General features: G+C 32.9%; 1 protein-coding gene across 1 annotated transcript; it reads right to left on the minus strand.

The window, feature by feature from the left end:
* Positions 1 to 9837: 9837 nt before the first annotated feature.
* On the minus strand, positions 9838 to 11148 carry LOC127118493 (zinc finger protein CONSTANS-LIKE 6). Its single transcript, XM_051048704.1, has 3 exons — positions 10576 to 11148; positions 10198 to 10347; positions 9838 to 10083 (listed from the first exon to the last, which is right to left on the minus strand). The coding sequence occupies exons 1-3, from the start codon at positions 11035 to 11037 to the stop codon at positions 10060 to 10062; spliced, it is 636 nt and encodes a 211-aa protein (XP_050904661.1). The 5' UTR covers positions 11038 to 11148; the 3' UTR covers positions 9838 to 10059.
* Positions 11149 to 14030: the final 2882 nt, after the last annotated feature.

Genomic DNA, 14030 nt, shown 5'->3' on the forward strand with positions numbered 1-14030 from the left:
TTGCATGGAGACTTAGATGAGGAAATCTATATGGATCAACCTAAGGGATACAAGGTTGAAGGTAAAGAGAGTCATGTATGTCGCTTTAGGAAATCACTTTATGGGTTGAAACAATCTCCTAGACAGTGGTATAAGAGATTTGATTCTTTTATGATAAAACAAGGCTTCCATAGAAGTAGTTATGACAGTTGTGTCTATATTCAGAAGCTTCGTGGAGGTGATTATATCTATCTATTATTGTATGTCGATGACATGCTTATTGCTTCCAAAAGCAAGGTGGAGATAGATAAGTTGAAGTCTAAACTTGGTAAAGAGTTTGAGACAAAAAACTTGGGCGCTGCGAAGAAAATACTAGGTATGGAGATTAGAAGAGAGCGGACAAACCAAAAACTGTTCTTGAGTCAAAAAGGCTATCTAGAGAGGGTTGTTGAAAGGTTCTGAATGAAAGGTGCTAAGTCGGTGGTTACTCCATTAGCTCCACATTTTAGGCTTTCTAGAAATTAGTCTCCCACTACAGCAGAAGATAAGGCAAACATGGAAAATGTACCTTATGCTAGTGCAGTTGGCAGTTTGATGTACGCTATGGTGTGTACATGTCCAGATATTTCACAAGCGGTAAGTGTTGTTAGCAGGTTCATGGTGAATCCGGGAAAGGCACATTGGGAAGCGGTGAAGTGGATTTTGAGGTACTTGAAAGGTACCATTAACACCGGATTGTGTTTTGGTGGAGATACATGTCAAATAAGTGGCTTCGTTGATTCAGATTATGCTGGTGATCTAGATAAACGGCGATCTACTACTGGTTATGTGTTTCAAATACACGGTGCACCAGTTAGTTGGAGATCGATGTTACAGTCTACAGTGGCACTCTCTACTACAGAAGTCGAATATATGGCAGTAGCAGAAGGAGTTAAGGAAGCATTGTGGCTAATGTGTCTTCTAGATGATTTGGGTATGAAACAAGAATGTGTAAAACTGAGTTGTGATAGTCAAAGTGCGCTCCATTTGGCTAAGAATCAGGTTCATCATGCTCGGACCAAGCATATTGATGTAAGGTATCATTTTGTACGGGATGTCATAGAGGAAGGACATATTTCTCTTACGAAGATACATACTGATGATAACACAGCTGACATGTTAACCAAGGTTGTATCAGGTAGCAAATTTCAACACTGCTTGAACTTGCTAAACATTATTCCATATTCGTCCAAAATTTGAATATTTCAAATTATGAACGAGGTGGAGAATTGTGGGAATAATTAGTCAAAACTAATTATGGCAAGATGCAACATTAGTAAGGAGCAATAATAGGAATAACATGGCTTATATGTGTTTTGTAATATGCTTCAGTCATTTTATAGTATGTGGATTACTATATAAGATGAATCATTAGTTTGTATTAAAATCAACAACATACATACAAATTCAATCTTTCTTCTTTATACACTTATATCTCTTCATACAAATTCATTGTTCATGTTATACTATTTTCTTGTTTAACTTTAAGAGAGTTGTATTTCATATCATTATTAGAAGTCAAATTTCCACTGCAACTCCAACACAAATCATCAAAAATAACAAACTTTTCATTGATAACGAACAAAAGATTTTCATCTAAGGTTGTTCAAGACATTTTTGAAGGAAAGAAAAGACTTTGAAATCATGTTTGAAGACACAAGAGTTGAAAATAGAAACCATGATTTTCATCTAGTGATGTGATTCCAATGCGCGCCATGATTCTTTTTTTTTAGAAATAGAAACCACATATTACCTCGGGTTTCAACAAAACCGAGGGGACAATCAACTTATTATCTCGGTTATTCAAAAAAAATGAGGGGAAAAATAATTCAGGAACCTTTTTTTATTATTATAATTTTTTTGTAAACTAAATGATATATCCCGTCGGTTTCATTAATAACCGAGGGATAAGATAATCAGATTTTACTATAAAAGCACTCGTTAAAAATATTTTACATTAAGCCTAACTTATATGTAGCTGCTCAAAACTCTAACGCTTCGTTCTTTTGAGATCCATCTCACAAAATGGTGTTGATGTTGTTGTTGTTGTAATTAGAAGCTTGAAAAAGTTCTCTATGATGGACTACAAAAAATTTGTATGTAGCCACGTGATTTTCACGCCACAACGTGAAAAATCATTTCATAACACATTTTTAGCGACGTGAACTTTCACGCAGTAGGAGCACGTGTGGTAACTCTGTTGCGTCATGAAAATCACGTCGCAACTTTGCCACGTGAAAATCACGTCGCAACAGTTTGCCACGTGATATTTATGACACAACATTCTGCATAGACTTTCCCACTTTATCTGCTGTAATTCAGTAGTAGCAGTGATGTCATAAAAGGTTACAGTGAGTTGCGACGTGATTTTCACGTGGCAAAGTTGTGAAGTGAAAATCACGTCACAAAATGGTTGTTTTTTAAAATAAAAAAACTATAATTATTATTTTACGTTTTAATATATACTAAAATTAATAATAATATTGTTATGTTAAAAAAAACTATTTCACACCATTATGTTTAAAAAATAAAATTCTGATTAAATATATTACGAAAAATAATATATTATGAAAAATAATATATTTTAATGATATATTATGAAAAATAATATTCTATTTTAAAAAATAATATATAAACAGAATAATATATTATAAAAAATAATATTATATTTTAAAAAAATCATGTTCAAATATATTAGTAAATTAATTTTATATTAACTATATATTTATTTTAATAAAATTCTATTTTAAAAAAGATTATCCTACAATAACAACAACCAACAATCCAATATATATATATCTATATATATATATATATATATATATATATATATATATATATATATATATATATATATATATATATTTATTTAAATTTGAAAAAAAGTAATAATAAATTGCTTAAATGCCTCAATGAAGATTAAAAAAAATTGAATCTTGTAGCTAGAAGCTTAAATCTTAAAGAAAAAATTTAACAATGTTAATTATAAAAAAAAAATCAACACAATGTTTAACAAATAAAAAATGAAAAGTTGGGTTGTCTTGAAATACCTTTTAATTTGAAGATGAAAATTGAAAGCTGGAATTTGCGAAAGAGAGGAAAAATGTTGAATCTGGGCAGAGAGAAAATATGGGCAGAGAGATTTGAGAAAGATGGAATAATTGAAAGAGGAAATTTGAGAAAGAAGCTGAATCTGGACAGAGAGAAAATCTGGAAATATATAGAGCAATCAGTCACATGATTTTCACTTCACAATTTTGCTACGTGATTTTCACTTCACAACTTTCCCTCCTATTTTTTTTTTGAATTTAATCTTGCGAAGTAATTTTCACGTCACAACTTAAAATTTGAAAATTTCAAATTTCCCCTCATCTGCCAACTTGTGCACGTCTGACTTTTTTTATTTCACGTGGAATAATCGTGAAGTGAAAATCATGTTGCTGATTGCTATATATATTTTTATATTTTCTCTCTCACGCAACACATATTCAGCTTCTTTCTCAAATTTCCTTCACAACTTTGCGTGTGATTTCCACTTCACAACTTTTCCACGTGATTTTCACTTCACAATTTTCCCTCATAAACATTTTTTTTTGAATTTAACGTTGCAAAGTGATTTTAACGTCACAACTTAAAATTTTGAAACTTTCAAATTCCCCCCATTTGCCAACATGTGTACGCCTGAATCTTTTATTTTTTTTATTTTACTTTTCAAGATGCGACATGATTACCACGTCACAACATTTTTTTTAAAATTTTTTCAGCCTTTCCCATGTGCAAGTATGACTCTCAATTTTTTAATAATAAAAACATGTAGCGACGCGATTATCACGTTGCAACTCCTTTTTTTTGCCACGTGATTTTCACGTCACTATATCACGTGGATGGAGAGAAGTTTTCTTATAACGCTAGACTTTGGTCGTGCCTCTTGGGAGAGATTTGCATGTTGGGTCCCATCCGAGGAAACTCCAAGTCCCTCTAGTGGGGAGTTGGATAACCTGGGAATCTTAGTCTCCTAGGCTAAGGTTCCCAGATGAGGCATTGACCTTCTCGGGTGGGACTTCCATCGAGCCCTCAAACAAGACTTAAGACCAAGTCTCTCAAGCAAGACTTTGGTCATGCCTCTTAGGTGAGATTTTCATTTTTTGTTCCTGCACGAGGAGAATCTGAGTCCCCCAAGTGATGAGTTAGATAGTTTATTTGTATTTCCCTAGGGACAATAATGATCTTTTTCATGAAGTATAGCGTATTAAATATTTCCTTAAGTGGAGACAAAGAGTTTCTCGTGGAAGTCCGTCGTGTTCATGTATTCCCTTAAGAGGCGACAATGATATTTTTGTGGAAGTTCAACATGTTTGTATTGCCTTGAGGGGCGACAAGGATCTTCTCGTGGAAGTCCAACATATTTATATTTCCTTGAGAGACGACAAGGTCTTCTGGTGAAAATCCAGCGCGTTCATGTATTCGTCTCGTGGGGCGACAAGGATCTTCCCGTGGAAGTCCAACAATTTTAGTAGCATATGGGTTCTTCCCACGTTTCACGTATATCCTACAGAAACTTAAAAGAGGGGACGCCTCATACAAAATCACTACTCACACATGGGAAATGAGCGACACCCATTATTCACGGCCAAAGTTAAAGAGTTCTTTAAAGATATTAAAAGCGGCAGAGACAATAGCTCATCTTATATAATAAAATAGAAATAATTGCTTAAAGTATGAACTCACGTATATCCAGCCTTTTGGTCTTGTCGACGACCTTGCTTGATAAATGTGTGCTTTCAAGCTTAGTTCTGTTAGCTCGCACTTTAATACGCCGATTGTAGTTTGACATATTTATCCTTCTTTGTGAGTGACTTGCTGTCTTTTAACCTTTTTCATAATAGCTAGGTCGATCCTTTATGCTAATGATCCTGCCTCGACTTTTTATAAACTTGACATGTGGTCAACCTTATCCTCTATATTAACTTGCATAGTTTGTATGTTGGTTAGCTCGTCGAGTCATAGTACATCCATATATTAGTTTAGTTATTCATATTGTCATTTATGTTCTGTAATAACACAACATACATGTAAAATATAAGTGCCAAAGATAAATGACTAAAATATCAAATCATTATGATTTTATTGTCTATAATCTCGTATTGTGATTGACTCAATGTCTTTATTAGTACAATAAATTAAGAACTTATGCTCACGATGTTTGTGGCGCACTTAAGACATATAATCTTTCGGATCAATTCAACTTTGCAATTGTACATAGGTTCACGAAAATAGTTTCACTCACAAATTCTCCCCACCTGAGACAAGCCCCACATTACATAACCTAAATTTAAATACCTGAAGCTGCTAACATAAAACCTAGTCTTCAACCTAAGACTATGACAAATAACACTTTTTATGACGAAACTTTCACCTCGAACATGCCAAAAACCGAGCGTATAGGTCATGGGAGCGACAAGTTTGAATTTTTTTATTTAAAAAACAATATTTCCCTCGGTTTTATAAAAAATCAAGGTAATATAGCTATAAGTGAGCGTCATATTTTCTCCATAAAAAAATAAACCTATTACCTAGGTGTTTTTGAAAATTGAGGAAATATAGCTATAATGGAACACACTTTGAATCCCTGTAACTGCCTTTAAGATTTTTTTTCAATGATTTCTCACTTGATGCCTTCCAATATTCTCTTTTTTCTTAGTTAATTTTTTTTCTTGTTAATTAGTAATTCTAAAAAAATTATCAATTAAAAAGAATATGCAATAATATGAAAGGAAATATTTCATTAATTAAAAACAAGACAACAAATAACTATTCCGCATATTCAAAGTTCTGATTCCACTCAACTTCAATAGTATCACTATTAACTATCTCTAACTTAGAGAAAAGTTCAGAAAGAACTCTTCCATATGGTATGAGGAAAGTCATTTCCTCTCTAGAGATGATTATAATTTCCTTTAAGAAGTTACAAATGGCAAGAGGAACATTAACTCTGATGTTCTTGGTAAGGAATAACAAGAGATGTTTGTCATCCCAAGTAAGCGTTTCTAGTTGTTTCTCTCTTGGACGAAGATTTGATATTAGAAGTTGCTACAAATTGATGGTTTTATTAAATTGGGTTTTAAAAAATTAAATAAATGATAATTAAAAACGATGTCTCAAATTCGAGCTTCATGAGATAGATCAATCAGAATTTGTTGTGATCATCAACAATGGTGAGAAAAATATCTATGGATGAACATGGATGGGGTGGCAACATGACCCTAAATGTCCATGTGAACAATATCAAAGCAATCTATGGAAGATATAATACTATGATTAAAAGAAAACGGTTTTGTTTAGCATACAAACAAGTATTATAAGCAACATTATATTTAGTAGTAAGGTGCAAATTCAGATGTTTATTTATATGGGCAAGAGTTTCATTAGAGGGTAGCCTAATAAACCATCTCACAAAGTATAATTATTAATTTTGTGATTGGGAATATAAGTACAAGGGGTAGAAGATTGATTATTGTCCGCAATGTGAGTTTTATGTGTGATGGGGGGAAATGAGGATGTAAAAGGACATTATTCAAATTTATTGTACTAAACATATTTAAGGTATGCTTCCTATGTAAAAGACAAGAAGACAAACTGACATAAACATGTAAATTGAGAGAATCAGTTAACTTGGGGATAAAAATAAGGTTTGTGTGAAAACTGAGTATGTATAAAACACTAGTAAGAAAAAGTTATCATTAAAATCCATATTAAAACTTATTTGATTTGGACAATGCGGATTAAAAGATGATTGGAATGGACCATATGGTCTGTGGCCCCAATATCCAAAATCCAAGTTTGATTAAAGAAGTTAGACACGAGGGTTGTCGGAGAAGTACCTGAAGTTGGAGTGGTATATGTGTGTAGGTCATAAAGAGAAACATGTTAAGGATTTTGAAGATATGTTTTATCAACTCTGAAGGTGATTGTTGGCATGTATGTAGAGGTTATATTAGTATTTTATTGTTGACCATCTTTAGTAAAAGCCTTTTAAGTATTGGAGTTGTCTGCCAAATTGATCCTCTTGAGGTGTGGGGGTAAGTCATTCTTTTTGAAGCGTACATCAATTGTATGACCACTTTTATGAAAATAGGATCTGATTTTGAGACCTCTGTCATGGCCAGTGGAGTAGTGTTTCTGGATGAACTCAGATTTGGGAGTAAAAACTACACAACGAGGTTTATTTTGAGGGACATAGATGTGTTCAACCAATTTATCTTCTTTAGAGTCATCAGTCAACCCATATCTTCTTTAGAGGAATTTTTTTTAGGGACATAGTTATCGTTTAATCTAGGGGTGTTCGCGGTGCGGTTTGTGCAGTTTTGATGCTAAAAATCATTCAAACTGCAAGAAAAAAATGCATGCGGTTTGGTTTGGTTCAATTGACTTTTAGAAATAAAACCGAACCAAAACAAACCAAATAAATGCGGTTTGGGTTGATTCATTTTTTTACAAGATTTTTATTGAGCCATACATACACGTATAAAGAACAATACAAATTTGTGTTTAGTCATTCATACATTACCAAATAACAACAAACCTCATCAACTGATCTGACAGATGCCTATGTGCTATGGATCTAAACACCTTCAAGTGGCTTAAGCTAGGTTTGACATCAAATCAACATTCTTATGGTGTGATACATTCAAGCCTCTTCGTCGAACATCTATTTAATATGTATGTTATCGTCGACACACAACCTCACCCCATAGCTCATTTGGGAGATCTTTTCTTTTTAACATACTTCTCACCATATTCGTAATGGTTATGTTCTTTCTTTCAGCAGTACCATTTTGCTGAGGAGTATATGGTGGCATCACCTCATGCACAATTCCTTCTTTTGTACATAATATGTCAAAATATTTCGACACATACTCTCCACCTCCATCTATCCTCAGAATCTTAATCTTGTGACTGATATGTCTTTCTACCATTGTTTTGAACTTGGTGAAGACATCAATCACATCATTTTTCTTCTTGATTAAGTAGGTCCACAACTTTCTGATGTAATCATCAATAAATGTAACAAAATACTTATTACCTCCAAGTGAATCTACCTAGAGAGGACCACAAACGTATGAGTAGATTATCTTAAGAGTGTATTTTAACTTGCTTCTTATATCTTTGTTGAAGATATTCTTGTGTTGCTTTACTTGAACACATTTTTCACATACTTCTTATAGAATATGGATTTTCGGTTGGCCCAAACCATTAAAATTCAAGCCAAGTCTGTTAAGCCATAAGCACTCATCTCTGCTAGCTACAGTCGCCAGACACTTGTGTTCTAACACATCAATCCTGAAGGTTCTATTATGAGACATATGAGCCTTCAAGATTAACCTGTTATGCGAGTAAATCACTCTCATCATTCTATCTTCGATCAATACTTTATAATTCCTTTCGATCAGCTGACCTATACTTAACACATTACTCTTTATGCGAGGTATGTACAACACATTGGAAATTAATGATTGTTTACCATCCTTTCTCTTGATCAGAACATCACAATACCTTAAGTAGATACAATATTGTTGCTTGCAAATTTTACCTTGTTCTTCAACGAGGAACTGATGTTTATAAACCAATCTTTTCTTCCAGTCATGTGTGACGAACAACCTGAGTTGAGATACCATTGATCTTTGAATCTTTCTTCTTCTTTTGTTGTTATCATTAGCATCACTTCGTCTTTTTGTACAAGCTTTGTATCACTTTCTTAATCTTTCTTGCCTCTTTGACATTGACTTGCATAATGGTCAAACTTTTGACAATTGTTACATTGAATATGACTTTTATCAGGTTTTCTTCCATCGCCTCTTCCTCTACCTAAACTTGAAGGAACAATTCATGCAGACGACTTCAACTTTCTTAGCATCCTGTAGAGGAAAGTTTCCATTCAACCTTTTAGAATGCCTGTAGTATCCAATTCAAGAAGAGTAGCAATGAGGAGACCAATGGTTGATAATATGAAAAGAAGATTGTCCACTTGTAAAGGGGGACACCTGTCAATGGGTGAGATGAGAGGGTTACACTTTTGAGTTCAGTCCTTAACAACTTATCCATTTATCATTGTCCTTCTATAAAGCTCATGCACATGTTTGGAAGGAAATGACTAGGATACAACAAAAACAATTATGGAAACAGTCATAATTAATGAAATAAGTGCACTAGCTCAACTGGGAAAAGACATGCAGACCAAGAGAATGTGGAGGGCTAGGGGTAAAGGATGTAGAAAGATTCAACATGGATTTAACATGCAAAGGGAAGTGGATGATATTAGTAGCGGATGTTGCATTATGGACATGACTGTTAAGTCATATATGTATGGAAGTGTGTGTATCATGATTTCTACAACAAATAGAATGTCTTAAGAGAAGTTGAATTTAAAGGTGAAGATCATTATTGTTATGTTTTTGAGTTTAAGAAGTGATGTTTTCTATTGTAAGGGCAATAGTATCATTGTGCTATAAATCAATGAAGTTACTTATAAAAAAAAAACTTAAGTAGTATTTAATAATTTTGGATTATGTGATGTTTGAATTAAATCTAGACCCGTCAAGCCACTTTGATAATTTTTCGTATCCTTCTCCCTATACAAAAATCACACTTTGTTAGTGAAGCAAAATAAAAAGGCATGATATATTACATCCACTCAATGAACTTTGTGACTAAATCCCTCACTCTCACTACACAGCAATTATAGACCTCACTTTTTTGACAGAAAAATCTCAACAACAAGTGGATATATCTCAAAAATTGGTGACACAAATTAAGAACATATTCATTCAAAAATCAGAAGTAAATCAATTCATAAATTTGGAGTAGCCATAAATGTCGTTAGTATAATTCATTCTCTTCCAATTCTTTAGGAAGAGAAACATAATATGAATGGATAAATACAACAATATTAGAATTAAAATCAATTAAAAATACATGTAGAGAAGTGTGGCCTTAGATATTTTAGAAGATATTTTGAGATTGAGATATTTTTCTTGGGTGACCTCAGTGTCTCTTCACAAAGCGACCCTACATCCAAAATATCACAAAAAGTTGTTTTCGTTACAAAACAAAATAACCAAAGTGTTGCAAAAGCTCAATAGAAAAAATATATTATTATTATTATTATTCAAAAAGTGTGACCTTGATTCTTGGTCTTTTATCAGCGTTTAATTTCCGAACTTGATATCTTATCTTCTTAGAGAACAATCTGTTCTGACGTTTCTCTTTGTACCTAAGAACACTTGCTTCTCTTCTTGTTCTCTCTTCTTCCAATATTGGCACTTCTCCCATCTAAATAAAATATAATTTACAATGTTTATATCATAATTCATATCTAATGTTAATCAGATTCAAAGTAGTATATTCATAAATAAAAATATATTAAAAGTTATGAAAATAAAATCGTCATATCTAATACGAGAGATTAATCTCTGCAGTTTTCTGCATGTCTGCAGATGAAAGATTAATCTCTCCAGTTTTCAGAAGGATGAAAATGAAGATTGGATAATGAGAACTTACATAGGAGCAATTATTGGAGGAAGACAATGAAAGAGAACAATCATCAGCCCAAGGAGAGCCCCGGTCAGACCATGCATCCAAAACATCTTGATAATTCAAATTCAAATTCAATTTCAAAGCAACACAATTTTCATCATCCACTTCCCAAAATCCATCATTGTAAATTTCTCTCTTCAACTCAAAATTGCATTTGCTTATGTTATCATCTTTCCTTTCATTAAATGGAAACTCATTCCATTCCATGAAATCCCAATGAAGCTCATTACTACTGTTACATGTGTTTTGTGGTGATGAATTTTGTTCTTCTTCTTCGATGTTCAAGTACTCTTCGAGCTCATCGAAGAGATAGAAATCTTCATTGATGTAAGGTTTGTTGAAGTTTGGAGGTAGTATTGGAGTGATAGCTTCTGGTACTTCATGTTCTTCTTTCTTTGGACTTCTAAGGGATGAAATGTATCTCATCTTATCTTTTCAAATTTGTTTCTCTCTCTGTCTCTGAATTTTTCTCTACTTTTTTTTTTTTTTTGTATTTTGCATAATGCTACTACAATCATATATGGATGTTATATATGTAACTATGTTTGTAGGTACATGTACATTATTAAAGAAAATATTTTTCTTAAAAGGACAAGTTTTGTGTGTACATATGTTTAACGCTATTCTTACACCATATAACATCCGTATAACATATTTTTAAAATTATTTTTATAACAGGATTAGAATTTTTTTTTTTAATATCCAGATTTTTTAAAAAAATTTCAAAAATACTCATTTTTTCCAAAAAATTACCAAAATGGACAATTTTTCCCCTAATATACACCTAGGCGCCACCCTAGTTGGCGCCTACCCTTAAAGGGTAGGACAAGTCGCCACTAGGAGTGGCGCCTACCCTTAAATCTTTTTTTTTTTTTTTTTTTTTTTAGAATTTCAAACATTTGTACCATGTTACCCTTATTTAGAGTGTTAAAAAATATTTAGAACTATATAATAGAGTGATAAAGATTATTCACATCTATATAATATGATTAAAATCTTGTTTTTATCTTAAAAATAAAATAAATATAAAATTTTGAAACTAATCAAATCAGAACTAAAAATATATTTAAAAAAATTAGTAAGAGATTATCAAATGCAACAACATGCCACCATAATTGATAGGAGTTATATTGTCTATAATTTTATTGGAAATAATAATAGTAGTTTATAACACATTGAATTCATACAAAATTATGGCATTAACAAAATTATCTAATCAATTATGAATTAATTCTTATTCATCATGAATAAGAGTAAAAAAATAATCTAATAAATTATTAATTAAATCCTATTAATCATTAATTAATTCTTATTCTATTCAATTATTATGCATTTATTAATTTAAAAATAAATACTAATAATTAAATAAATGTAACAAATATCAAGAAGTTTTATTTCTATTTAGAATCTAGAAAAAGTCTAATTTTCTTTTATAATTTTAATAAAATATAATTAGAGTCTGTTTCATTTTTAGACATTGAAATTTTTTTTAAAAATCTGGTTATTAAAAAAAAAAATTCAATTTTCAAATCATGTTCGATCCTTTCCTTTTCAAAATCATGTTCATTGACAGCATGCCATTTCAAGTAATATATATATTAATTTATATATATATATATATATATATATATATATATATTAATTTATATATGTATATATTAATTTAATTTATAAGTAATTAATATTATTTGTAAATTTTTGGAAAAAAAATTAATTTATATACGTGTAAATAAATATTTATACACATGTAAATTAATATATATATATATATATATATATATATATATATATATATATATATATATATATATATATATATATATATATATATATATATATATATATATATATATATATATAAAAAGATATGATAGACAATATCTTTAAAGATAAAGATAAAGATATAAAGATAATAAACAGAAAATATTTTTATTATAATAATTGACAAGACAAATATTACAAAGATATGATTAATCACATATGATGCGGTCCCTTGTACGATCCGCACGGGGGAGGTCTAATTGCTCGCCTAGACGGTTCACGTGGTGGTGGTGCTTCCCTATTACCACCCCTTGCCCTAACGCGTCCCCTTGCCGTTTGCCGTTGTGGTTGGGTTGAAGTCCCTTCAGTGCTGTAGGAAAGACGGGTCCCCTCTGTGCCCTCAAAGCTTTGTCTCGGTGGGACAAACTGACTACTGCTGGGTGCGCCCTCGAATTGTGGTCTTTGGTAGTTTAGGGTTGAATCGGGTTGGCCAAAGTACAATGTTTGTTGTGGTGTGTAGTAGTCCTGTTGGTAGTCCTCTTGTATACCCGTGTCGGGGCTAGGTGGAGGACTGGAAGAGCTCGGGACATTGTCGTGATGGAAGTGTTGGGATTGGTGGAAGTGGGGGGATTGATATTGTGGTAGGTGTTGGGACTGTTGATGGTGGTGGGAATGTTGAGTTTGTTGTTGGTAGTCTTCATGGTATTGGGGTTGAGTTTGTGGTATGTATTGTTGATTTGGTTGGGGGGTGGACATGTGTTGTGGTGGTTGTTGTTGGTATACCACTGGTGGCTGACTTTTTTTAGATGCCAAGGTTCCATAGACATTGGGGGGCCTGGGATTTCTTGATGCATTCCGAATTGCAGCTTGACACGGTCACTTTGGTGCATCTCCACAGTGGTGAACCGCATTATGGCCGTTTTTGCTGTCCAAACAGCTGCATCTTCGGGGTTGGGTTGATGTTCCAATCCCAAATATGGTGGAAGGCAAATATGATGCATCTTCGGGGTTGGGTTGGGTTGGGTTGGGTTGATGTTCCAATCCCAAATATGATGCATCTTCGGGGTTGGGTTGGGTTGGGTTGATGCAAAAATGTGACACGTGGAAGGCATGCGTGGGAATCTTGCAGAATAGGTGCAGGCTAGGTGGTAGTGTTGGCATGCATTGGTGCAGACTAGGTGGGAATCTTGCAGAATAGGTGCAGGCTAGGTGGTAGTGTTGGCATGCGTGGGAATCTTGCAGACTAAGTTCAGACTAGGTGGAGAATACATTTCATGGATAGGCAGTAGACGTGTCAAAATTATTACATGCATGCAGCTGCACCTAGCCTGCAAGATTCTTGCATGCTTTACACGTGTCCAAGTTTTGCATGCGTTGCTCTTGGGGAAGACTTGGTTAAAGACATGCATGCAAAGATGTGTGGGAATCTTGCAGTATAAATATTCACACACATTTTCACAATATCTTCACAACAATCCTCACAAAACATTCACAATATCTTCACAGCAATCCTCACAAAACATTCACAATATATTCACAACAATCTTCACAAAACATTCACAATATCTTCACAGCAATCTTCACAAAACCTTCACAAAACATGTCATCTTCTTCACAATACAAAATCAAAGCTCACGTCAATGGTGAGACTTATGAAT

This window comes from Lathyrus oleraceus, chromosome 2 (genome assembly GCF_024323335.1).
Source record: "Lathyrus oleraceus cultivar Zhongwan6 chromosome 2, CAAS_Psat_ZW6_1.0, whole genome shotgun sequence".
NCBI lineage: Eukaryota > Viridiplantae > Streptophyta > Magnoliopsida > Fabales > Fabaceae > Lathyrus > Lathyrus oleraceus.